This window comes from Cylas formicarius, unplaced genomic scaffold (assembly GCF_029955315.1).
Source record: "Cylas formicarius isolate icCylForm1 unplaced genomic scaffold, icCylForm1.1 PGA_scaffold_10__41_contigs__length_53128322, whole genome shotgun sequence".
Taxonomy (NCBI): domain Eukaryota; kingdom Metazoa; phylum Arthropoda; class Insecta; order Coleoptera; family Brentidae; genus Cylas; species Cylas formicarius.
This window is the reverse complement of record NW_026844214.1, coordinates 24,688,972-24,716,731: the sequence shown is the minus strand read 5'-3', so window position 1 is coordinate 24,716,731 and position 27,760 is coordinate 24,688,972. Positions and strand designations below refer to the sequence as shown.

At 34.1% G+C, this 27,760-nt stretch overlaps 1 protein-coding gene across 1 annotated transcript; it reads left to right on the top strand.

The window, feature by feature from the left end:
* On the top strand, nucleotides 1–26,258 carry LOC132700569 (protein disabled). The gene is made up of 13 exons (XM_060667983.1): nucleotides 1–499; nucleotides 1,029–1,243; nucleotides 1,321–1,464; nucleotides 3,074–3,214; nucleotides 3,272–3,484; nucleotides 5,794–6,139; nucleotides 9,601–11,202; nucleotides 11,389–11,619; nucleotides 15,372–15,651; nucleotides 19,086–19,309; nucleotides 19,368–19,616; nucleotides 23,537–23,953; nucleotides 25,367–26,258. Exons 1-13 carry the CDS (start codon nucleotides 463–465, stop codon nucleotides 25,831–25,833), a joined length of 4,566 nt encoding a protein of 1,521 aa, XP_060523966.1. The 5' UTR covers nucleotides 1–462; the 3' UTR covers nucleotides 25,834–26,258.
* Nucleotides 26,259–27,760: the final 1,502 nt, after the last annotated feature.

The following is a 27,760-nucleotide window of genomic DNA, read 5'->3' as shown; positions in this document are numbered from 1 at the left end:
GGAAGAGGGCATCATAAACAAAAATTTTAGGTTAGCTTTATTGTTATAGATAGAAAATCCCAGTCTAGTCCAAATATTTAGTGGATATCTACTTTGGCATTGTCTAGTTTTTCAACTGCTCCTTCTACTTTTTCAAAAATGTTTTGTCTTGCTTATTTCAGCAGAAGTGAACTAAATACACCTTATTTCCCTTCAGTATTATGTCAGTATTCCAAATACACCTGATTAATCAATAGTCTTTAAACACAACATTGAGCATGTGCCGTTCTTCAACCCCGTCAGTCTCTACTACACCCCTCACCCTCAGGTTTGATAGGTCAATGGCTATTTTGTGCAATCAATATGAAGAATTAAAGTATATGTAATGACGTATTTAGTTTCGGTGAAGCATTCAAAATGATCCTCGCGTCTATATTGTGCAAAAAGTGATTTGTAGTTTGTAGGGGTGGACAGGCCCCCAATATGCAGACTTTAAGAAAGAAAACTAGCCCTTTAAAGTGTGAGTACAAATATTCAGGCACACTAACGCATTCAACTTGTTAACATTAGTTTAATATTCTTCTTTGACATTTTTGTATTATCCCTGGTTTATTTATATTACTGAATAGGTAGATCTGAGAGGTTTGATTTAACTAATGCATTGTAAATTTGTAATTGCAAATTGTAATTTACTGTGTTTGTTACATCCTTTTGTTGTTACTATTTATTACCTCCAGACTTAAGTTTTTGAGATAATGAGTCTTATCAAAGTTTATTTTACCAGATGTGACTGTTTTGTTGCTTTGTATACAATGCAAATATTTTTTGGATGATTTTATAGAACAGTTATTTTTATTACTACCATTACTTATTTTTATTACATTACTATGAAGAAATTAATAAAAGAGTTTGATAAAAAAGGTACTTGCGAGTGAAAACACATTTTCTAATATTGCCATATTGTTGGGACATATATGTTTCAAATGTTATTGTAAAGTTCGCTTTTTACTGAATTACCAATGAGTAAATTTATTTATCAACACTTGTAGATAAAAATGAAACTACCAAGTTTCTTGGGGATGGAGTTAGTTTTAAAGCAAAGCTTATTGGTATTCTTGAAGTATCGGAGGCAAGGGGCGACAGAATGTGCCAGGAGGCGCTCTCTGATCTCAAGATGGCGATCCGAGCTGCTGGCGAACATAAGCAACGCATAACCGTTAATATCGCCATTGACGGACTGAGGCTAAGAGATGAAAAAACAGGGGTAAGGTTAAATATTATCTGTTAACACAAACTTTCAGTGTGTATTATGCTAAATGTGTCATGATGTAAATTTTGTAGGATTGTCTTTATCATCATCCAGTACACAAAATCTCATTCATTGCTCAGGATATGACAGATTCCAGAGCGTTTGGATATATTTTTGGTTCTCCAGACACAGGACACAGATTTTTTGGAATCAAAACAGATAAAGCAGCAAGTCAGGTAGGTAATTTTTGGTTTATAAATACTAATCTGCTTACAAAAATTATTTCAACACATTTAAAAATAGATTATATATATATATATATATATATATATATATATATATATATATATATATATATATATATATATATATATATATATATATATATATATATATATATATATATATATATATATATATTCTCACGTATTGATTCACGGATGGAAAAATGTGATGACACTATATTCCGGGATATCGTCCGTTCGCTCGTTGAACTCCGACTGGAATCCTGCAGACGTTTCGCCAAAATCTCACTTGGCATCTTCAATGCTCGCTCTCCGAAAACACTTCGAACACTGTGTGTGTGTGAGTGTTCGAAGTGTTTTCGGAGAGCGAGCATTGAAGATGCCAAGTGAGATTTTGGCGAAACGTCTGCAGGATTCCAGTCAGATGCAGGATTTGCAGGATTCCAGTCAGATGCAGGATTCCAGTCGGAGTTCAACGAACGAACGGATGATATCCCGGAATATAGTGTATATATATATATATATATATATATTTATATATATATATATATATATATATATATATATATATATATATATATATATATATATATATATATATATATATATATATATATATATATATATATATATATATATATATATATATATATATATATATATATATATATATATATATATATATATATATATATATATATATATATATATATATATATATATATATATATAATATATATATATATATTTTTTTTAAAGGGTTACAAATTAAGTAAACCAGTATGATTAGTCTGTTCAGAGTTGTAAAACATATAATCAGTCAGATGCATCTTTTGCTAATGAGAATTAATAAATCAGCATAAGTCAATGTTGCTTGAGTCTAACAGTCACTCCTCGAGCAGGATTGTGTAGAAAGGAAACAAGATTAAATTGGTTGCAATACCACGGTCAGCAAGCAGACTATCTTGATATCAATGTCCAAAATATAGAAATAAATTTTTGGTATATTTAATGGTTGTAGTAAATTGATTAGTTTGGTTAGTTACCATAAGTAAATAAATAGATAAATAATTGACTATGTTCTGTGTTTAGGAAAATTTTAATCGCTATTATGAAAGTACAATAATATGCAGAAAAAAGTAGATAGATCCAATTTTATTGGTATGGGGCAAAGGATTTGGGAATTCCTGAATTTTTGTTTTTTAATTTGTCTGTTTATTTAATATTGAACTGTGTAATTATGTCTTTTACATTGAAGGGACCTAAGTTTGCTTCTGTTTTTTTTTTTATAATGGCTGGTAATAAAGAATAACTAAAAGAGTATACTTACCAAATCATGTTTTTAGTTCAACAACCAAGGAGAGTATAAGTTGTATAGATATTCTTTCAAAATAGATATGGTTCTCCACAGGAAAGTGTGTTGGCTACTATTCATTATTTATATAAAAGAATCCTGGGAATTCGTAAATGTATTTGCAGATAGTAGTTTTCTATAAATAAAAAAAAGAATTCCTGAAAATTTTAATAAATGTAAAGCACAACTACATATAACTTTTTGTTTTGTACTCTGCTATTTCCAAACAGAGATTGCCATTTTTAGGTTGTCATTGCTATGCGAGATTTGTTCCAAGTCGTATTTTCCCTAAAAAAGAAGGAAATTGAATTGGCAAAACAACATTTGGAGAAAACATATTTGCCTAGCTCACCGTTATTTTCCGATCCGACTGGTTCTGGGACGAAGGTATTTTACATTTCTTCTATCAATTTGTCTTTCTTGGCGTGTTTGCTGTGATTGTAGATTATAGAAAAATCGAAAGTTGGACTCAAGGGACCCAGTACAGCGCCGGAACCAAAGGGTTCAGGTGCTGCAGTCGCGGATTTGGTAGATTTAGAATTAGAACTGAGCAATTTGCAGCAGGGTTTGAACCAAATGGAAAAAATTACACCATCTAACCCATATGGATCAAAAGATGATCCATTTGGAGACAGTTTTGTATATTATCCTGTAAATGTAAGTAGTAAATAAGGTTTTTAAAATGTGTAAGTTAAAAGTGTCAACAAAATGTATAACTTTGCCAAAGATAACTGACAGTATATTGTAGATTTGGTTTCCACAGTGGTGTATCGTTATTGACATTACTTAATAAGTTGCATATAGACTGGCATTTTATGACGACTGAATTTAAAGACCATTTGTAAAAAAAATTGTGCTGTATTTCATACACTATTTATATATATGTTCTTTCCCGAGTTTCTTCATTTCATTCATATAGATCAAACTTGAATAGTGATAGGTTTTCCTGAAAAGTTTTTTTTTCAGACAATCAATAAATACGCTCATATCCTTACTGTTGATCAATTTTGTCGTCATCAATCTGATACGCCGGATGCCAACCACACTGAAGAAGACATAAATAAAATTGTGTGAAATATAACGATTTTGGTGCTTTATAATCATTTTTATACCCCAATGGAAAGATCAATTAGACATAATCGCAAAAAAATAATTTTCTGAAACAAGAATAAGGAATAAGAACTTAACAACCCCGGATCACAATGTCTCTATCCTAAGCTAAAATATGAATAATTAGTATATTATGCAACAAGTGCGGTAAACGCCATTTAAGTCACGAGTTTATTTGGCACAAGCGGAACGCAGCGGAGCGAGTGTTTAATAAACGAGTAACTTAAAAAGTTTGCCGAACGTGTTGCATACTATACTTTTTCTACGACCGTTAGATTTTGGGTGCATTTTCGCAAAACAGCACAAATACATATTTTTCTACTCCCGTCTGTAAAATACCTAATTACCCATCGATCTAACGTGCGGGAAGCGTCACTTTACCACGTCAGTTTCGTTTCCCACGAATCCGAGCCACTTCGGACATTTCCGGGATTTTACCGCACGGGTTTGGGAGCAATCGGATGTTTTCGGAGATATTTCCCATGCTTTGAATTTTGACGTTTGTTAATTCTGACGGTCATGTCAGTGAATGTATTCGTGTTGTTTTGCGAAAATGTACCCAAAAACTAACGGTTGTAGAAAAAGTATAGTATGCAACATGTTGGGTAAACTTTTTAACTCACTCGTTTATTTAAAACTCGTGAATCAAATGCCGTTTACCGCACTTGTTGCATAATATACTAATTTTCGACAGACATAATTCATTTATAAAGATCAAGATTGCCATGAAAACGATTTTTATTATTATCTGACCATGTCATTATCTAATGCTTGAAGTCTCTTGATTACCTACAATATTAATTAGTTGAAACCAATCGTAATTCAGTGCCTGGAAGAAATCGATACGTTAGGAATGAAGAAAAATACTGATTATTTTAATACATATTCTGTTAGTTAAATAATTCAATAATTAATAGAATTGGTTAGTCTTCAACATTAATTCGTTTTGGTTAGTTGACTAAATCTAATTATTAATATAAGAATAAGTGATAATACTTTTTCAAATTTCTAGGAGCGTCCGTTTTCCTAATATCCTTGTTGCCCCCATTGAGGCACTCGATATGTTTAATAATATTCGTCTTACTTTAATATGAGTAAAAAAAAATAAAAACAAAAATATTGTTTAATGTTTCTAAATTCTAAATAGATTTGTATTCATTGTAACATTGTGAAATTAAAAAAATACATTTCTTAAAAACCATATCGCTATTGTTAAAAAAAAGAACTATTTGCAATTTTAAAGTTAATGTTTGGCGAAAATTTAGCAAGAAATTTTGTTCACGTATGTTGATTTAAATTTATAATTTACCTATGCTTTTAACTACATCAAAATATTATTCTGTGTATAGTGTATTTGTAAAAAGCCCTGGCTGTGTCCACCATTGGTAATATTGTTACAGCCCTTTGAGATATCTGCACCACTTTTAAACGAAAACAAGGATATCTCCCTTGACTATATATCTATGCTCTACCCCACTTGAGACTCCAAACAATAACATTATAGCTTATATGGTAAGCAAAATTTGCATTCTTCATATTGTTCCTAAGCTCACGTGATAATAAAAACTCAATGTTATATCCATTATTACCTTACACTGTCATTTATTGCAAAAATATTTATTATAAAAATCATGTTACAAATTTTTTATTGTTACTGTTGCGAAACCGGTGAAATTGAGTTTCAAGAAAGTATCTACGCTCATCACTAAACTCGTTTGATTGACAGTTGATTATCTGCAAATCACCTTTCTGCTATCGGTCGCATATCAGAAGTCTTTCTTTTTACTATGTTCAACGTGTTCACTCTCGTGCCCGTATTTTTAACGTTTGTTTGCTTTAATGCTTATTGTTTTTAGAAACTCATTTTGCCGCCTCCTCCTTCATCCGGACGAGAAAGGTCATCCAGAATGAGCGATGTTACCAGCATATTTAGCCCGAAAACTCCCCACATCCCACGAAATTTGGAAACTGGCGGGGATACTTTCAGAGAGCTGAGCGAGGCCTTTCCGTTTTCGCAAGAGTTGAGCGGTTCGCAAGATCAGACACTCAGCGCCGATTGGTTCTCTGGGAGTGAGAAGTTCAATGAGCCGGTATCCATTCCGGAAGTTTTGAAGGAAGATAAAATTCGTGATGAAAAGCACGAAATGACTAAGAGGGAGATTTTGTCTCAGTTTGATGTTTTTACGGAGTTGGACCCACTAGGTAAGTGAGATGTTTCTTTCGACGGGGTTGTTTTACATTTTTTTGATAGATTTCTTTTTGTATTTTGCGGTTTCGTTGATCGGTTTCAAGCTTTTTCAATCTGTGGTTACATTCTTCCCAAATTAAGATTTAGAAGAATATACCGGGTGTCGTAGTAAGGGCCATGATGTACGGTATTGGGGAAACGGAGGATCCTAGAAATTAAATAAAAGTAAATCGGCCAAGATAAAATGCTGAAAATTAGTTTTGAGTTTTTGGAATGGGCACCAGGGGGCGTAATTGTTATCCTGAATTTAAAAACGTGGTTTCTACCAAGGTTTCTAACGTTAAAGTGAGTCTTAAAGCTGAGACAAATTCAAATCTTTTTTGATTAATGTTGTGACTTCTAGCTCTGCCAGGACAGTGGTTAAACATTAAATAATTGTCTATATCTTCAAAGAGGCTTAAGATATTTTAATAAACTTAAAGTCGTTAAAAAGCATTTTTCGTAGGCTATCATTCTTGCTATATGTTGTGAATGCGATTCCTTACCTTGCACCCAATTGGCGTTTTCTTACATAATCGCAAAAAAAAATCCCTGATATGAACAGTGAAAACTGCATATCAACATCTTTATCCTAGCCAAGAAATATAATTAAAAGAACTTAACGCTCAAAATAATTAATTAAAGCCTAACCAATTTTATTAAATATTTAATTATTGAATTAGTAAACTGTGTATTGAAATAATCAATATTAGTATTCCTTTCTAACGATTTTTTTTTGGCGCTGGATTACGATGATTTTAAATAAGACATTTTTACTGCAATAAACATTTAACAAACTTAAAACGCTAGGCAGTCAAAAGAAATGAATAATTTTGTGCTCGAGATTTATTCATTTTTTAAAGGGTTTTCAACATTTTATTTTTAATGAAAAAATTGGTGGTAATACTGTTTATTTGAAAAGGGCTAAGCATATCAAAAGTTATTGAGTAATAAAGATATAGAATAACAGTTTATTTTGATTTTAAATTTTTGGTAAATTAGGGTCAATTGGATATTAATAACAACCCGCAAAGTAGAAAATCTTTTCCAAAATTCAACTTTTCTTTCAGCGTTCTTTTAGTCATATTTTAGGTTAGAATAAAGATATTGCGATATTGCGAATTCTTTTTCTAGAAAATCAAGTTTTTTTTTATTATGTCAGAAGACGTTACCTGGGTGTAACGTAAGCAAGCAGTCGCAATCGCGTCACGCATAGCATCATTGATAACCTAGGAAAGGCCCCCTTTAACCACTCCAAGTTATTTAGTTATTAAAAGTTTTTTTGGAGAAATGGACATTTATTTAATCATCCCCCACTGCTTGTAGAGATAGAAAAGAGATTTAAATTTGTCTCAGTTTTGAAATGGTGCGCAATTTAAGTATGATATAGATATTTTTGTAGAAACTGAGTTTTCAAATTCAAGATTACAATTTCAGTAATTTCAGAAACTATTTTTTTCTTTAAATGCAGTTAAGAAGTATAGGGGTAGTCTAATTCACTTATTCTAAAAAAAGAAAAGAAAGAAAGTGTGTTTCTATTATAGTAATACTTCCGTAAAATTTTATTGTTCTATTTTCGTTTCGAAGATAAAAATAAAAACCTTATTTACTATTTAACTTTTAAAATTAAAATAAATTTAATATTACTATTAAATCTTCCAGATTCCTCCTGCGTCAGTTATCTACAAATCAAATTTGCTGACTTTTCACCAGTTATGCTGGCTTCTTTAGAGCGTAACTGAAACTGAGTTAAGAAAATAGTATTACAGTAGTCTGTGGAAGTTTTTTCGAAAAAATAAAAACATTCTTTTTCCGCCATATTTGTGGCGTCATATCTTCCTAAGGGTTGGCTTTTGACTCAACGTTTATATAATCAACTAACCTGTTTTGCTTACCTACTTAGAACTATGGGGAGTATTTTTTTTCTATTAACAAACCTTGCATAACATAATCAGAGTGTCTAATAACCGGAAACATGTCGAACGCTAAATAAAATTATTTATTATTAGTACCACAGAATTGATCCGGAGTTGTACAAGGTAGAAAATAAGTGGGGCAATCGGCTGTATCTCCGAAATCACGAATTGTAGAGATTTACGGTAACAAAAATTTATTATGAAAATGACCAAAAGAAAATATTGGAAATAATTGCATTTCATTTCTATGTTGATAGAAGGCGTTATAGCTATATTAAGGTAGAAAAATGCCCATCACTAAATAATGTTTTATTATAAGTTAATAAAAGTACACGACCACTGTAATCCTTGTAAAATTCTTTTTGACTCATCGCTTTTCGCTGTAGGGAGTAACTGATTGAAGTGCATATAAGATTAGTTTAACTCAGTAACACAGTATTATGGAAATTTGACGTTTCTTTCAAAGCAAACTGCATTTTGTTTCCAGGTCCGACTAAATGCAAAAAAGTATGAAAACATACGAGTGGTTAGCGGTAATAATTCTTGAACTCCTGAAGTGATCGCTATGCGATTGAATGTTTTTTCTTACAAATTTGATCTACTTTATGTTTCTGTTGATATAATTAATATTAAAAAACTATAAACGTTTGAGTCCTCTAGCGGGAGCAATCAAAACCAGTTTGTCTCAGGTATGTTTTTTCTGAAGAAGTATTTCTCTGTTAAACGAGACCTAATTTCCTCAAATACGTTGAGTTATACTAATGTTATAGCCATTTCGATCAGTCAGACATCTTTTCCCCTCCACCCTTGTTTGATGCTCTACAATTAAAAGTGATAAGTCAAAAAGCCAAATATCAACTTGAAAATTATTTTTAGTACTTTCTTTTGGTCACTTTAGTTATAAAAATATTTACCGTAAATCTCTAGAATTCGTGTTTTCGGAGATACATCCGTTTACCTCGCTTATTTGTCTACCGTGTACACCATATTTACTTTGGAACTGCTTTCTTCCATTTATATGATCTACTATATAGGGGAAGGGTATTCTATTTAATTTCTAAGTTTTTTTAGAGAGATTTAAATACGCAGTATGGAAAAGACGTACATTTAAAAGCATTGAACTCTACCGTGTACACCATATTTACTTTGGAACTGCTTTCTTCCATTTATATGATCTACTATATAGGGGAAGGGTGTTCTATTTAATTTCTAAGTTTTTTTAGAGAGATTTAAATACGCAGTATGGAAAAGACGTACATTTAAAAGCATTGAACTCATAGACACTCTGGTAATGCATATCAGTATTATCATATTTCATTTGCATTGCTGAAAATCGATAATGAATCAACTAAACTCGATCAATCATTTTTGCGACTTATCTGAGGTAAAATAAAATAAAAAAAATCAGTAGACGTTTATGGTTTTCTTTTGCTTTATCGTTTGTTTCAGTTTTTGTTGGTTTTAAGTTAAACCCGACATCTTTTCAGTGTTCAAAAAAACGCTATTTTATTTTACCCTAGGTACCGGTAGGAGTAAGCCATATATTGATAAGAAATATTTCTTTCAAGAACTGAAAAATCCCCCCAAGAAGGTACTCAACGATTTGGTCTCGTCCGGCAACAACCAAGACCTGTTCGTCTCGGAAGGCGGTACCGTGAGGAACCCATATTCTAATACCGCGAACGTGTTCGCCAACGATCCGTTCGGCGATGATCCCTTCGTTAAAAACGATCCATTCGCCGATTCCGATTTTACCCGTCAAGAACCGTTCAACGCGGATTTCGTCAATTTTACGCCCACCCTAACGAGCAACTGGGAAAAGAACGAAAGTCTGACCAAATCCCCGAAACTATCAGCCAGTCCGAAAATGCTCGGCACCACCTTCGACACGTTTAACGAAACCAAATTGAGCACATTGACCAATTTAGATATTTCTTCGGGGTCGGAAAGCACCCCGGAACCGCCACCCCGTCCCATTTCCACACTAACGGAAGTCAGACCTCCGCCTTTACCGCCTAAAAAGCAAAGCGATATTTTAATCAAACCGCCGCCCCGACCGCCGCATACGGAAGACGCGGGGGTCTACGACTTAGCTCAGGATGCGCCAAGCATCAGCCAGGAGAAGGGTCCGCCCTTACCGGCTCCCTTGAGGAAGTCGAAGATCGAACCAGAATTCGGAAATCAACCAGAGAGACCCCATAAAAAGCTGAACGTTACTTCCAGCGACGAAGATTATTTAACCCCGATCTCATTTCCGGAAAGACTGCCTCCACCTCAGAGAAGCCCACGCGGAGGTAGATCGCCGCCTAGAAGCATCCCAGCAGCAGACGGTCTGGATATTACCCTGAGCAAATTGACTTTGAGCGATTTGAACGAACTTGCCACGAAACTTAGCATACCGTCGAATCAATTAAGCAATATGCCGCTGATGCAGCTGGCCAGCTACATTTCAAATTTTATCAAAACAAAGTCGGTTCAGCAAGATATTACTGGTACCTCGTCGGAGGAGAAATTCGCTACTTTCGATGCCGATTTCTCGAACAACTTCAGCGGCAACGCTTCTTACGATAAGTACGCTGTATTCAGAGAGCTGCAGGAGGAAATCCAGCAGGGCAAGCCCGAGGAGGAACCGCGAAAGGAGACGGACGACAAATTTGAGGATTCCATTGATAAAGAGATCGAGTCGGAGTCGGTAGACGTTAAACCTGACGACAAGTACGCCGCGTTAAGGGAAATTGTAGATAAGGAATTCGAGCAAGTGGGATTGAGACGAGAGGAAAAGACTGATGTTACGGAACCTGAAAATACTCAAGCCAGTGCTTCGCGGGTTACTGAAGAAGTTAAAGTTAGCGTAGAAAAAACGAAAGATGATCCGGTTACCCCGCATAATGAAATAATCTCAAAGGACTCGGTTATCGAGTACGCAGTGGATATCGTAGAGAAATCAAAGTGTTCGACGCCCGAAAAATCACCGTCGAAAAGTCCCATACCGATGGTGTCCAAAGAATCCGCCGGCAATAGATTGACTTCGGGTTCTTTGTCAGATATCGTAAGCGGAAGTTCGCCGGAGGCGGATAATACCGGCAGCAATTCCGATATACCCAGGAAGGAGAACGGCACAGGTAAGAAATTCCTGTGGGAGTAGTGTGAATGTTATGAACTTCCTTGGCCCACCAAAATACGCACATATAGACGGTACCAAATTTTCCGGAAACAATTTTTCAACATTAGTTGGAAAAGTATTTTAATAGAATACTTTATATGTTTTTAAAGAAAGAAAAATAAATAAGTCGGTTTTCATGTCTCAGATTTGGGTGAATCGTGGGCTGTGTTCGACCAAACGGGTGGGGCCACTTCAGCCTCATTAAAAGAAAATCTGTGTACCGCTCATAGCGAGGAGGGAGTCTCCCCATGGTCGAGCGATTCAAAGGAATTCGCCGCCGGTTCCCCCACTGAGTGGAGGAAAAACCCCAAAAACGAACGCTGGCAGGAGAAACGAGAACAAGATGGTTGGTGGGATACTTCAGCTGAACCCGAAGGTATAGCGCCTTCACAGAAAAATGGTTTTAACTTTTTGTATGCAATAAAACTACCTGTGCCGGTTCCATTGTTTAGGAAAGAGCACCTCAAATTACATTCTGTAATTCAACCAGGTAAAAGGTGTAGTACAGTGTTAGACTGCGGAAAGGAAAGAATAATACTGACATAAAAAGTTTAAATTTAACAAGTTTTAATGTATTACTTATGCTTATCTACGCTTATACCGTGTGTCCCATTAAGGGCGTCGAGGTACAGTTTTAGAGAAGTGGACGGTTCTAGAAATTTGAAGAGAAAATGTATTAAGTAAATCGGTAAAGAGAAATTGCTGGAAATTATTTTCGAGTTTCTGAAATTTGAGTGAGTCCTGCTTCAAATATTTTTTTGTTTAATGCTCTTTGTTGTATCTCTACAAGGAAAGTGGTCCATATCGTCAAAAAGGGTTAATGCATTTTAATAAACTTACCCAAAAAAAATAATTGTTTAAAAAAAACTTGACTTGAAAGGTTGGGATTTTCGGAAAATTTTCCACTTTGTGGGTTATTAATGTCTAATTGTCCATAATATACCAAATAAAACTCGGATTTATTATTTATGATGCCACTTCTTTACAATACCTTTGGTTCACACAAAATTACCCAACAGCTAACATTGGTACGTTTTGATATCCTTGCTCGTTCCCAATTTATTTATTATCACTAATTTTTTCACTAATAATTAAGTTTAGTCGACTAACTAACCAAAACTAATAAAATATTGAAGACTGACCAATTTTATTAATAATTGAATTATTTAAGTATTAAGATGTGTATTGAAATGATCAGTAAAGATTATTCTTTATTGCTAACGTGTCGAGTTTTTCGTGGAACTGAATTACAATGGGTTTAAATAAGACATTTTTTAGTGCAATAAACATTAAGTAATTAAAACAGCAGGCAATCAAAATACTTTGACAAGCCTCAAATAGCAACATGAATGATGCGTAGCAATTGGTTAAATAAAAACTTAATTGGTTTCCATGACACTGGTAATAATTAGAAATACACTATTTCTTCCAAAAGATGTGTTATTATTTTACTGCTTAAAAAGTTAATATTGAATAAAATTAGTTAGCCACCAACATTTGATTAGTTTTGGTTTTGATTGGTTTGCTTTAACTAATTTTTAATGAAAAACTGATATATGATATATAAAGATAAATAATATTTTATTTTAATTTTAAACATAATTTGACATCTTCAATAATAAATTAGCGTTCTATTTGGTAAATTCTGGATAGACATTAATGATAGTGTGTAAAGTTCTTGTATTCATATTTTTGGTTAGGGTAAAGATATTGTAACACCGGGTTGTTCGGCACTTATTATTTATTATTATTAATTATTATTATTACTATTATTAATTATTATTATTATTATTTATTTATTTATTTATTTATTTAAGAAACGGTTCGAGCCATATAGCTACTAGAGATATAGAGGTAGAGGTCATGTCTATGCCCACTTAACTTGCGCATGCTCGATAATTGAAATCTCAAGCAATGACCTTGAGGCATTCAACAACCAACATGACCGCTGACAGGTCGTCAATAAGTTTGGATGTGGCATTTTTACGGCAATATTTTCTTAAAATATCATTAGGTCTCGTTAAATGTTTTCGGAAAATGAGCTAAGTGTGGAAATCGGTGTTTAGAAAAAAAAATTGCGCAAAGTGCAGGTTAGTGGGTGAAATGTAAAGGCATGCGTCAAAAAGTCAAGATAACAATGACCTCCCCTGGTGGCAATTTCAGAAATTCAAAAATGATTTCCAGCACTTTCTCTTGGTCGATTTACTTAACTTTTTTTTTCCAAATTTCTAAGAGGGTCAGTTTTCCTAATACCGTACTTTGTTCCCGCTACTGGGACACCTGGTACATAGTCATTTACAGTACTTACTTAAAAGTGATACAAAAAAAGGCAATCAAAAATATCTATATGTAATCCTTGCCAACACTGAAATTTAAAACAAGGACTGTGCTTACCTCCTGTCTCTGCTTTAATAGAAAAATATCTTTTTTTTCTTTACAAGAGCTTGCCCATAAACATGTGAGAAAGTTCAATAAAACGATTTAAAATTTTGTTAAAACAATAAATATAAAGTAACTGAAAAAAGAAAGAATTAAAAAACCTAACTTTTATGTCTATGTCTTAATCTGTTTTGTTTAATTTTTCTTTTTTTTTACTTTGCCTAATATGTGATATCAGATATGATTTATACAAGTTACTAAAGTCAAAGAAAGCTATTTCATCCTTCAAGGAACTTGGGAAATATTTATGAAATGCTTTCTAAGCATCATTATTAAATCTGAAGTACCTTAAGTAGTATTGCTATTCGATACTTGCCATTTTTATCAGTCACCTAAAAATCTTAAATATCATCTATATGGTGATAACACCAATTTGTTATACATCTTTTGATGACAGTAACCATCAACGAATTAATGAATGTATTAATTCCGATATCACCAACTTTTATATTTGAGAAAATGAACAGTTATTTAATCCCGCCAAATCGTCTGTTGTAGTTTTTAGAAATGCCGTTTAGGTTGAAAGAGTAATATGTTTTTTAATAAAACTTGAATTGCGATTCCACTTTTCTGCAACTTAGATTTGGAGAGCATGCTACCTATAAGCTTAGGAGAGTCTGTGGTGCATTAAAACCAATTTACTCACACAGACATTGCTTATCACGAGAAATCAAAAAACTTCTCTGTAACTCCTTGGTTTTGTCCTAGTGAAATCACTACTGCTCAGTCTTTGGCCCTTTTCTCAGTGGTTAAAAAACGTGTACAAAAACTTCAAAATTTATGACTAAGGTTTAAATTACTTACAGATTTCAGAATGGCTGGAAGTGCCCTCCTTATCTATTTCAAAATCAAAGTCAAAGTCAAATGATTTTTATTTAAAAAATTGCAAGCAAACAATGAAAGCATTGTCACAAATGGACAAAGTAAGCGTCACAAAAAAAATGGTAATTTAACTTATTCATAGGTTCTCAACATGATGTAAATTTGGTTATTTTATATTTTAGTATTAAAACTAGTACATATTTTATTATCAGTAGAATCAACTATCAGCTACACACTTGTTAAAGAAGAAGATGCCTTTAAGATAAAAATCAGAAAAAAACAAAAAATGACTTTTATAAAATCACAAAGATGAGAACAAAAAAGTAAATTACAAGGACTACATTAACTTCAAATCTGTAATTTACAAGATCTACAACTAGTTCTAGGTCTATTAAAATTGATTTGATTTTGTTTTTGTAAGTATTAAATCTTTTTTCTATTTTTATTGTTACTGGTCACTTATTAAAAATTTTCATGCACAAATAAATGGGACTTCTTTCGGTCTGTGCATAGGAAATTAAGACCTTCATATCTGGTGTTGATGTTTTCTTGTGACTCCTGCAGATTAATAAAAAAATAAATAATATTCAAAGTTTCATTTAGAATGTGCCTCCACGATTTCACGTTACAGCGGAAAGGTCTACTTACGGTACTGCAGCATAGAAAGGATTTTTTTTACTCTTATAGTATTGCTAATTTGATTAACTCACTGAATTTGTTCAGGCCCATACCACTGGTAATATAAATCTACGACTACAGGTAGCACTCTTTTTGTTGTTATCATTAGGCCAAATCGATTTTAGCTGTGAAAGCACTATAAAATATTCCCAGAATTATTCGGGAGTTTATTTGGCGATGTTTCGACAGTGTACAACCCGGCAAATAGAAGATCGACGGATTCCTACGAGGAGGAGTATTATGAATGCTACGATCGGCCGAGGCGCCGTAGACAAGGGCCGGGATGGCAGCATGTTCGTCAGCCAACCGGCGGTCATTCTTCAAGTTCTAGAGATGTCAGTCCTTGGGAGGAGGAGCCCAATAGGAGAGAAGGGTGGCCCATATCTAGAACGTCGAAAGGCCATCCGTTTGACAGACACAGAGATATGAAACACGCAGATAGTTGGGACGATGAGGACGACGATTACGAGTATGTAACTGTTACTTTTTGATTCTTGTTACTTTGTTTAACTGACAAGTATGTTTTCCTAAAACGCGCGGGTGGCGATATCAGCAAAATACTTACTGGAACGCGAATGCTTTTTCTTGGGAATCCGATTTGTTAAAAACTAACTGAAAGTCTTCTCTCTATACCTGAACCTGCTGCGTCTATTAGCTTATAAACTTGTCGAAGACTTCGAGGTCTTATTTCTGTCAGTTTGATAATTTTTGAATGATTCTGACCTGATAGTGATGCAGGATGTTTTTTATAATAGTCAAAACTGTTCGTTTTTCAAAATAAAAGTATCTTATGGTTTTTATATTATTATAGTGTTACATTCAGGATTTAACGACCATAATCTTTGCCAGATATGTCATATATAGTAGAATCTCTTAATATGAAAACAAAAAAATTGAAGCAAGCGGTGGTATTTTGCATTATTTTAACTAGATGCTCTCTATAAGTACACAAGTATTATATATACATAAATAAGAAATAAGAAGTTTTGTTTTTTGTACATAATATAAAATATTATGCTATGCTATGCTATGCTATGGCTATATACGAGCAGATAATATTCAAATAATACAATTGTTAAAATATAGTTTTTACCTTTTAAAATAGTCAGTGTTCAATAATCGTTTTATATATATTAATTTATTTTCATAAAACTCCGATTCAGATTTAGCCTGTAGCCACATGACAATTGTTCGAATCTTTTCCATTTTCAGAATCGGGAATACATGGACCTGTACGGGGTAGTCCAGTTTAGATGCTCCTATACTTGTTCCCAATAAGTACAACACTGAAGAAAAAAAGTGTTTGACCCTAAGTATATATTTTATTTATAGTATTATATATACAGCGTGTTCCATTGTGCCAGGAAAGTAACCAACCTTATTTTTATAAATGGAATGCTATGAATATTTTCAAAAATTCTAATTATTTGGTTAAAAAAAAACTTCAATTGCTAAACTTCAAAACTTCTGTTGCAGAAAAACAGGACTTTGGGAAAGCATTTTTTTGAAAACTGAAATTGAGATTTTTTATTATAGATCCATGAAAGTGGTAAATATTTATTTAATTATTTAATGCTATTGACCTATCTATGGCGAAAATTTATTATACAGTGTGAACGCAAAAGGCTATAAAAAATGTTTTTTCTAATAAAAAAAATGCCGCAACACAGTGGTTGAGACGCTAGATGCTAGTTTTTTAGTTTTTTAAAGTCTTTTTAACACTAGTCTTAGAGATAGATCGCGGGATGCATCGCTTTGTTAATTTTCGTTGTTTTCTTCAAAAGACAGGAGAACTTGCTTCTCTTCTGTTAGGACAATTTTTGGACGGCGTCTTCGATTATTGACTACCACTCCCCGTTCAAGATCACGAACAATTCGTGAAAAAATGTTTCGTCTTGCAGGATACAACAACCTATATTCTCTTAAGGCTAATGCTGAACTCTTATTATTTCTTATGTAAAAAAGTTGGTGACAACTCAAGGTCAAATAAAAACTGTATTTTTTTTTCCATGGATATCTTGTAAAAATAAGATGCGGTTAGTTTTGCGAAAAGTGAAACCCTACCACATGTTTACGTTGATTAGATAATGTTTTGTAATTAGTAATAAAGTTCTGTTTACTTGCATCACTCGTTGATTTTAAATCGAATTGAAGTAATTAATGCTTAAAAAAACTTGGTTTGGTTGGATTTAAAATAAAATACACGATTTGTTGCAGAAAATTGGCCATAAATTCTAAACTACCGATTAAATCCCAAACCCAGTAAAAGTGCTAAATGCAGGGCGTTTTATTAAAAAATATTTGATTTTTTTTAATTAGAAAAAATATTTCTTATGGTCTTTTGTGATCACTCTGTATAATATATTTGCGCTAGAGATAGGTCAAAGCATTAAATATTAACCACTTTCATGGATCTATGATAAAAATTCCCAACTTTAGTTTTCAAGAGTAAAAAACACTTTTCCAAAGACCTGTTTTTCCGCAAAAAAATGGAAAATTACATTTTTCTCAAAAAATACTGAAAATCATTTATTGTATTCCATTTCAAAAATAAAGTTAGTTACTGTCCTGCCACAACGGAATACTCTGTATACTGTATACATTAAAATACTATAAATAAAATATATACTTAGGGTCAAACACTTTTTGTATTTAACTTTGTTTCTTCAGTGTCGTACTTATTGGGATCCTTATCCACAGATTGCCTTAAAAGTACTATTCGTGCGGACGACGAAAACTCACTAACCATTCATTTAAAGCTTAGTCACTTAATTTTGGTTAGTTGAATTATGGACTGCGACTACAAACAAACATTTACCAATATCGGGCCCCATAATTCAAGCAAAAGCTTTTGAAGTTACAAAGTTTGAAACTATGGAGATTTTGTCGTCTGCGGGATTTTACCTTTAAGGCAATCTGTTGCTACTTGAAAGTAGTATGCCCCAAAAGATGTCTATTATGTCCTATAAATCGTGCTTCGTACAATTTTGTTTTGTGCAATGTGCAATCATAAGTAAGATGGGTATCTAACAAAAAAGCATAGATGACAGGAGATATCATGATGGGGTGACGGCCCAAGTTTGATTCTAAGATGAAGAGAGAGAATAGGAAAGTGGCATTGTTTAGGATAATGCAACGTGGCATTTTAAAATTGTCGTGGATAATTGGAAACTTATTTTTCTCCTACTAAACACCCCCTCAAATTGCCAACTTTTAGACGAAGGCATTATTCACAATATTATTAAGAGACTTTTAACATACGTCTATAGCGGTTATTTACTCGACAATATTGAAAAACCAACGCTTTAATATGGTTTTTGCCAGCATAGCGATGTTTTTCACCGAAATCAATAACGCAGTGCTTTTTTTAAAAGCTGGATTTGAGTGGAACATAGATATTGTGGACTTCCATGTCCTATTTCATGGTTGTGTTCAGCAATTGCTGATGAGTTTATTTGTATTGTATTTACTTTCTTTGAAAAATCAACATTTAGTTATAAAATAAATCACATAAAATAATTTTATTTTTGTGTTTTCGTTTTAAGTGACCACCTCTCTTATCAATATTTGATTCCACGAGGGAGGTCCCTTTTGAGGAATTCTACTTATATGTTACACAGAAAGTTTAAGAACTTTTTATAGAATCTGAGAATGAAAATAATATACAGAGCACTCCATTTATAAAATTAAATTGGTACCTTTGAGTAGATGTGGCTATTCTGCAACGTTCCCTAAAAATAAGGATCATAGGGTTCTATCGTCGCAACACCATGTTTGTGACGCTAATTTACTAATTCATACCAAGAAGTCTGGCTATCTTAGTGCTAAGTAAAGTGATTATTGTTCTTGACCCGCAGAAAAAACAAACTTGTTCGGTTTTCCAAACAAAAATTCAAATTATAGGTACGACGAAGAGCATCGGTCAGGTCGACGTTATTTTGAACGGAGCGGTTCCAAAGAATCCGAGAGGCACATCAGCAGGGACTCGGAAAACGCCAGATGGGTCGCGAACTGGAACGCCGATCGCCGGTACAGAAAACGACGGGACGGCACAAAGGAGTCGATTGATCCGAAGGAGCGGTGGTGTTGTGTAGACTGGAAACGGAATGAACGTGATATTAATTTAGGTTAGGAAAGTGCAAATTTTGTCCGCCCGCACGGGAATGTAAACCGATACCCTTTCAGATAAATCGAGACGATACGTTGGTAGTAGAAAACCGGCAGTAGATAGGAGGGAGCGCCACGACGAAAGATTCCGGGACAAAAGGGAATCGCAAGAATCGCCATGGGAGGATGAGTACTTTAACGAGCCGGCAGAATCCCATTCTCGGCACTACTTGCCGACAAAACGAAACTGGAAGCAAAGGCCAAGCAGCGCTTCCGAAATGGAAAGGAAATCGGGCGAGAACAAGAGCAGAGCTTACTTAGGAGCCGGTTAGGGTTTTTCCGATTTCCTGTCTTAAAGCCACCTGGGGTCTTATTACTAAAGAAAGAAGGATGCGGTTTTCACGATACTGTGTTTTTTCGAGAAACACAAAGTGCCGCAAACAGAATTCTCCTGACCCTTTTAATTTTTCTGATACAAGCTGTGCATTTTGGGATCCTCCCTATATGTCTTTTGTTCTAAATCTTATTAGAAAAGTAAAAAGTGGGTTTGTTGCCGTTTTTTTTACGCACAATTCAGTGGTCTTACATGCTTATCTTCTTTACACCAAAATTTTGAATGTGTTGATTCAATATACCAGCACTCGTGAAACAAGATTGCTTTCGAAAAATCGTCACTGGGCGGGGCAAGTTCGTCGCAAGTAGCGCAAATTAGCTTTTTATTTTAAAAAGTAGGCGCTTCACTTATTCTGGTCCTAGAGGGATGCATTGTTTTTCTATCGTGCTGTTGCGGACCACTATGGAACTTTCGCAAAATCAATGTCATTTTATTATGAATACACCCTGTATAAAGTATCCTTCCATCTCTTTGAACTTCAAAGTTACGGCAAACTACGGTAAATATTAAAATTTGTACAAATAATAGCGTTGTCGAATTATATTTTTTCAAATATCTCGCGCCCCCTATATTATAGACTATACTCTCTCTCGACACAGTTTACGATTCTGTTTATATCAAATTACCACATCTTTAAAAGTTTTTTAATTTATCGCCAATAATTCACCCACAAAACCGGAAATTTCTTGGATCTATTAGCCACAAACGACGTACCCTGTATATAATTCCAACAATGTTCGAAATAGAGACTATAGCCCTGGATCTTCTTAGTTTCATGGTATCCGAATTTTTCCAATGGAGTAAATAATTTGCAAGAAACTACTTGTTTTCTGAAACCATGCATACGTGGTAATAGTAAATGACGTCATCGCGCCTAGATTGAGGGCGAGAAATGGTGATTTTCATTGGGATTTTTGAAATATCACGAACAGACTATGTGATAGACGAAAACCGTAAATACAAAAATTGTAGCCCTTGATACGGCCCATAACACTGTTTAAACGGATGACCTATTTTTTGTAGAAATTTTGATTTGGTTAATAATTTACTCTAAATAAACATTCATTTTAGTTTTTGTCCATAACTTGTATATAATGGAAAAAATGCGTGAAACAAAAGTTATAGCGCCGAATCTCCAACGTATTATGGTTGTAAAATTTTTCCGATCAGAAGAATGGTTTTTGTAAGAAAAGATGTTTTTCTCGATGCCAAAATGACTAAAAACAAAAAATCAAAAATACTTCGCGTTATTTTATTACTCCCAATTTAAAGAGTCTAAATGTGGGTCCAGACTCCTACTTCTCTCCCAAGTCTGAAGTCGGTCGCTGCAACTTTGGGGCACATATGTTTTTTAATATTGCGCGGAATATCGCGAACACCCTGTACAATACTTAAAAACCTTAAATACGAAAGTTTTACCTATCTATATAGGCTATATCGCCATGTAAAAGAAACTCACAACTAAAACACAGATTTTAAATTCTTGCCAATTGTCAATAATAGGGGGACCCATTTTTCAGTTTTTTTGAATTTGCGGCGCACCCTGTATATTTTTGAAAAATTGTTAAGAATAAAAGTTTAAAGAGCCGTATCTTCTGCTTCTTCTGGTTCAAGAATCGTAAACAGTTTTTGAAAAATGGATGTTTTTTGTAGATCCTTGCACGCGCGATTTTCTTTAGAATACTTCCCGACCCCCCAGCACCCCTATTTTCAATAGGTTCCGTCACTTTGATTGCTTCAAATTTCGGACACTTCTCGTGTTTCATAGCAAGCTCCAAAAAACAGTCGAAAATCGGGAAAAAAAATGGATACCGGCGTCAAATCAGGGCCATTTCTTATAAGCTGATGTGCCCCGGGAGGGTTAAAAGGGAGGCAAATTTCAATTTTGTAGCTCCAACGGTTCGAAAGTTATTCAGGAACAACCAGAGGACGAGAACGGAGAACGGTACAAACAGAAAAAAAAATTTTTTTTCGACGGTGATCATTTTTGTACCAACGGTAATTCCATAGGACCTACCGTTACCGAGATATAAAATTTTTATACGAGCGCAGATATTTTCGAAAAATTCGATTCCATCGATTTTCGAAAGTAACAAGCTTCGTCAGATCATGTAATAACATAATATAATATATGTACACCTCAACCACAAAATTCTATTCGGCGCTGTCTGTCGTCATAATGTAAGTTTTGAACCAGGTGAAATTTGAATCTTGAATTAAATTTGGTTTTAATCTTACAAAAATGGTTTTATCCGGCTCTTTTTTCTACATATCTATAAGTAATACATGATTATAAATAGTTTTCCATAGAAAAAAATAACTTCTAGAGCTTCATCTTCGATATAACAAACTAGCATGTCATATTTATCAAAATTTTCAGATTTAATATTAGCTCCTATAGCGTGAGTTTGACCTTTTAATTAAAATTTATAACACAAATTACAAAAAACACAAACTGTATTCTGACCGAAACTGAAAAATTTCTCATTGTTTTTATTTTCAAATTTTGTAATAAGATCTGCTATAGATTTTTTTAAGTTTTCAATTTATCTAAAATTGGCCTAACTTAGTATAGTCGAATTTTGCTTAGTTTTTAAGACATTTGAGTTCATGTGTAAAAATTTTTATCGAGCTACACAGGGTTTCCAAATTAATGCACCAAATTTTGGTTAGTTTTGGCATATTGGCATTAACGTTTGTCTTAGATATAGGGTGTTGAAATTCTAAGAAAAAAGTATTCTTTTGTCATAATTTTCAAATCACACATTGACATTTAGTACACTGCTTTCAAGCAGCAAAAGACATTTTTTGATGCGAAATATTTGTTAAAAATTTATCAGTGACGTGCATACCAGATTTGTATAGAATATGCGTGCGTGCATCACTGCTTTTTCCTAAGATTTAGTTTTCAAATCCTCATTCAGGGTGGAACTAATTTGATCTCTTAACTGTTTTTCAACCAAAACGTAAAATTAGTACAAGTCAATTCTGTAAAACGCGTTCAAAGTGTTCCACCACATTAACACAAAATCTTGTATTTTCTGACTAATGTTAACCATCGGTTTAATTTCCTCGAGAACCGCAAAGATTCGTTCTTGTAGTTGCTGAAATTTCTTCTGCTAAGCAAATCAGCTGATTTAAGTGTCTAAACTTTTTGAAATCAAAAAGGCTTCATTAGCTGTTGCTTTACAACCTATAAATTCGTGTTCTAGGAATTCCCAGTTGCACTGAAATGCATGTTAGGCTTGTTTCGGCGTTTTCTTCAATTAAATTCAAGATAGTTCCTTCTTGTAGCGTTACTAAACGACGTCTTCCTGCATGGGGTCTCCTTGCAAACACTCCATGCATTAAAATGGCTTTTTATCTTTTTATGTGAAAACGGTGCGTTGTTCTGAAAAAGCAGCCGGATGTCACTGTTAAATCAAAAAAAATCTATTTACAAATCTTCTGGATTCCTTATGCGTTGGTCGTTGAAAAATAGAACTTGCTGACGTTTCGCCAATCATCCTACGGGCTTTTTCAGAAACAGTTTCTGATTGGCGAAATGCCAGCAAGTTCGATTAATCAACAACCCAAGCAGGAAGAATCCAGAAGATTTGTAAATAGTATCACAGCCTGTGAAAGTTTCTTTAAAATTTTTTTAAAAAATCGCATCAAAAAGTTTCTAGGTGGTGGAAAGTTATATTTAAAAAAAAAGTTTTTTTCTTAGAATTTCAACATCTTGTAGCTAAAAACGGAAGCATTTCTGAACCTGTTCATGTTTTCGAATGCAACTTGTAAAACGAAAGAGTTATAGGGGGTACCATTTATAATAAATAACACTTGTACCATCGATAACTGTCAGTAATTGTAGGTGGAAGTGACGGCGAGAAAGACAGGCGATTCAAAGGCACCAGGCGCTCGCGTAGCCGTGATTCACAATACGGCGATGGTCATCATCGCCACAAGCCGGACGCGGCCTCAATACGGAGCCAGTACCGGAGCAAGCAACACGCCCACTCGCGGACGATGGACGCCGACTATAAAGAAAGCAAAAAGTTTTCGGGTCAGGAGACCGAGAAGAAACCGCCTTCTATAAATAAGAAGAAGACAAAAGATAGCACTCCTGGTCCGTACCCAAGAAAAGGCTGTGACAGAACAAAGTCGATGTTTGTGGCCGACTTTGAGCCCACAAAGGATAGTCCCGTCGAGTGGGAGGGAGAGAAGTTTGGTTTTGAGGTAGAGTTCGAGGTCTCGGAGACGAGATCAACGGTCAGCAAAAGTTTAAAAGGTGAGTGTGCGCGGAAAGTCTTAATGTTATTGGGAAGAATTTACATAATATATTCGGTTACTGTACTGTCGGAGCGGCGATATATTATAGATGAAGTTTAAAGAACACAAACGGGACAAAGGTACAATATAAATAAATGTCTTACCGCTGTACAAAATGTAAATTCGTTATCCTTGTATAATAAACTAAACTTAAAAACTAAAATGAAAACTAATATTACAGGTAATATTGAAAAATAGTTTTTTTTTAACGTTGCAGACTTATAGTAAAATTTGTTCTTCTTTGTCTTTTTGTCTTTGTCTTCTTGTTCTTCTTGTATTAAACACAAAAGTTTCAATTTCTTAAGTTTTCAATTGATTTTAAACAATACCTCTGGACAATTTATTTGTTGTGTTATTTTATATAATTTGAAGGTCTGCGATTTTCAAAGGAAAGAAAATTAAATTTTATTAAATGCTTTGCTAAATCGGTGTAGATGTTAATGATTTATGATTTTATAATTCTTAACGAAATTCATTTTGCCGGAGGCAACCCATACTACCTATATTTTTACAGTATTATACAGTGTATTTCAATTTGATAAAATGTATCCATTTTCTGCATATTTATAATAATTATTCATAATAAAAGCATTTTATTAAGTTTACGATATTGTTATAGTTTTTTGTCTTCGATAATCATTTTTAAGTTAGTTTTTTTTTTTCAGGAATGCAATACTCAGCGTGTTCCATTATTTTTTAAATAGTAATAATAATAATTCCAAAAACACTATATATAGAAGCAAAGAAAATGTTTTATGTGCGTTCTACTAAAGGTATAATATACAGAATGTGCAATTATAAAAAAAATATTGTGGTGTTTACAAATTTCGAAACTCATTTAAAAAAGATACTCAAAATAATTTTAGACTTGAAAATCACGAAAATTCATTAAATTCATTGCAAATCTTACTAGTTAGCCTAATATCTATTTTGCAGGTTTATCTTAATTTGCTAATTTTTCAGTAACAACTCACACACGGAAATAACATAGGTCGGTCTGATACAAGTTACCCTTGTTTTTACCACTAAATCCTAAAACGGAATCAAATTATAATGTGTTCCATTTAAAATTCCATATAATATATAACAAAAGTGAATAATCTAAATATTTTCTTAAATACAAAGAACTTTTGTATTTAAAATTTGCTGATAAGCATTACAGGTTATAAAAATTATGAATAAATAAATAATGTGAAATACCAGCGGTTGATTCAATTTCTTTGTTTTCCTTTTAAGCGAACGCTCCTCCTATATTTGATTCCATCAGGGTCGCTACTAAAGTATTCTACTGCATTTCCAATTTATGCAATAAAAAAAATACGTCGTAAATTATTGGATGTCATTTACACTTCTGTTTGTGTTTTGTTCGCAGGCTTAAAATCCAGCACGTTCGACAACACGGCGGACGAGACGAAAGATAAGCAGAGTACCACGAAGGAGCACAAGGTGTCGCCGCGGTCACAGCCGAAGCCCCGGAGTCCCTTCGAGGACGATTTTTCGCCTAGCGAACGAGCATCAGAAGGCAACGGAATCTCCAGTATTAAAGAAGAGACTGATATCCAGGAGGAGGAGGAAGAGGAAGAGGAGGATGAGGATCGGTTCAGTTCGACGACGCATAAAGTTATAGCGCAGGGAAGAAAGAATGTTCGCCATCGGTTATCTGCTGCCAGAACTAACGCCAATTTGAAAAAGTCCGAATCGGTGAACATATTCTCGATGGAAGATGATCCCTTCGACGACGAGTTTTTTAGCGGCAATGGGGGAGAACGAATGCCTTCGAAGGACTCTGATTACGGTTGGATGGAAAATTTTAAGGAATATAACAGCAGAAGGAAGTAAATTAAAGACCTCTTTAAATAAACGTTATTTATCAAATTTTATGTAGTCGCAGGTTAGATTCGTCGCTAAATTTATTTTTGTCGTTTGCAGTGGCGTAGGCAGCGGAACGTTTGGGTCCGCGGTAGTGTATTGTTTTTAAAAAATGTTGGAAGAAAATTGCCAAAATTTATAGACTAAGGTCAATTAATAAAACAACTGAGTTATCGTGCCTATCTACGCCACTGTTTTAGAATCATTGCATGTCATCAAATGTACCAAGTGTTGTGTACTTACTTGTAAATAGTTAACGTTAGGGGTACCTAATGAAAGTCTAAATGATCATTTTATAATAAACTCAATGTGAACCAAACTTGATTTTTTCTCGTAGACTTTATAAAATTTTATTGTGTATATTAATTTTTTTATTATATATACCGACTTTGTTACTAACAGAGTTTTATTTGCTGCATTTTAAATCAATGGTGGCCAAATTTTTGCAAGTGCTAGGAGACTTGGAAAATGTCTCCTACATTCTGAATTGCTAAATGCATCTTAAAACTTCTCTCAGTACCATGTTCCTCCAGTCAAAATAAAAAAAAACAATGACTCATAATTGACAACAATAAGCGGCATTAGGGCAGATTGTCAAGTATTGCGCTATTTTTAAGCTATGGAAAACTTTAATGCGGGTATATTTCATTTGGACGAGAAAGAGCAGTGGACTGTAATTTTTTGTTTAATTGAAGCTAGAAATAACGGGGCGATTCAAAAAATAATATATTGATGTAACGAGACGAAAAATGACAATCTCTTTTCTTCTTGGCCTACCTTGATGTAGCTCTGGCTGTTGACCGGCACAATTTCGCAATACTTGACGGCACTCGAGATATTAATTCTGGCACGCGGAAAATGCTCTCACGTTGGTCTCTGCCTGAGTCGTACTAGTCCCGATCACAGCGGGGTACGACATCCAAGCGACATACGAGTTTTTCTGGCCATATACCCAGTGAGATTGTCACCAAAATACGCGGAGAATATAACCGCAGCAATTAATTAAAAGAAAACCATTTTCAATTTGCTCGATATAAAAATTCTCCAATTACAAAAATTAAAGAGGAAAAATAAAACAAAACAATTCCGACTGGACGGAACATACCGCCCACCTAAAATGGCAACATTTTATTAATGAATCCAAAAAAAAAGAAAATAATTAACAAAAACCGTAATAACAATTCAGATACCCACGCGAATTCTAAGCTTAAAATTAAAAATTAATATATTGGAAAACATTAATAACTAATATATTGGCAAAGGACAAACCTTTAAAACTGGGCGTTTGAGAATACCCTTTGCCGTCTTAATAGAGACTACTCTCACCACTCCGTCCGTACCCGGATGGACTTCTGTTACGCGCCCCAAATGCCAAGCCAATAGAGGAGAGAGATTTTCTTTAATTAACACCAGGGTGTCAATTTTAATATCAGTGGAGGGATCATACCACTTGGATTTTTGGTTAAGGGTGTGAAGATACTCACGATGCCACCTTTTCCAAAAATCCTGATGCATGCGCTGTAATAACTGCCAACGCGAGAGTCTTCCCAATTTAACTTCGGTTAAATCTGATTCAATAAATGTGTTAAGAGGTTGAAGATTTAGAAAATGACTAGGAGTTAGAACGCTTAGATCGTTAGGGTCGGAACTAACAGGGCACAATGGCCTAGAATTTAGAATCGCTTCAATTGCGGTCAGAACTGTGATGAACTCTTCACTGACTTGATGTTACTCTCCCAAATTCCACCAAAAGTTGGCGCCGAAGGAGGGTTAAAGTGCCACTTTATGCCTTCTCGTGTGGAAGCATTATGCATCTTTTGAGCGAGTTGTTTGGCGGCTCCAATAAAATTAGTGCCACAATCACTGTAGATGTCCGTGACAAGACCACGCAGAGAAA

What these genes read in the sequence shown, in the direction of transcription:
- LOC132700569 (XM_060667983.1), top strand. Translation starts at nt 463, where the DNA reads ATGCAGACTTTAAGAAAGAAAACTAGCCCTTTAAAGT. An exon ending in TAAGAGATGAAAAAACAGGG is followed by an intron (nt 1,244 to 1,320) that starts GTAAGGTTAAAT and finishes TAAATTTTGTAG; the next exon opens with GATTGTCTTTATCATCATCC. An exon ending in GATGAGGACGACGATTACGA is followed by an intron (nt 15,652 to 19,085) that starts GTATGTAACTGT and finishes TTCAAATTATAG; the next exon opens with GTACGACGAAGAGCATCGGT.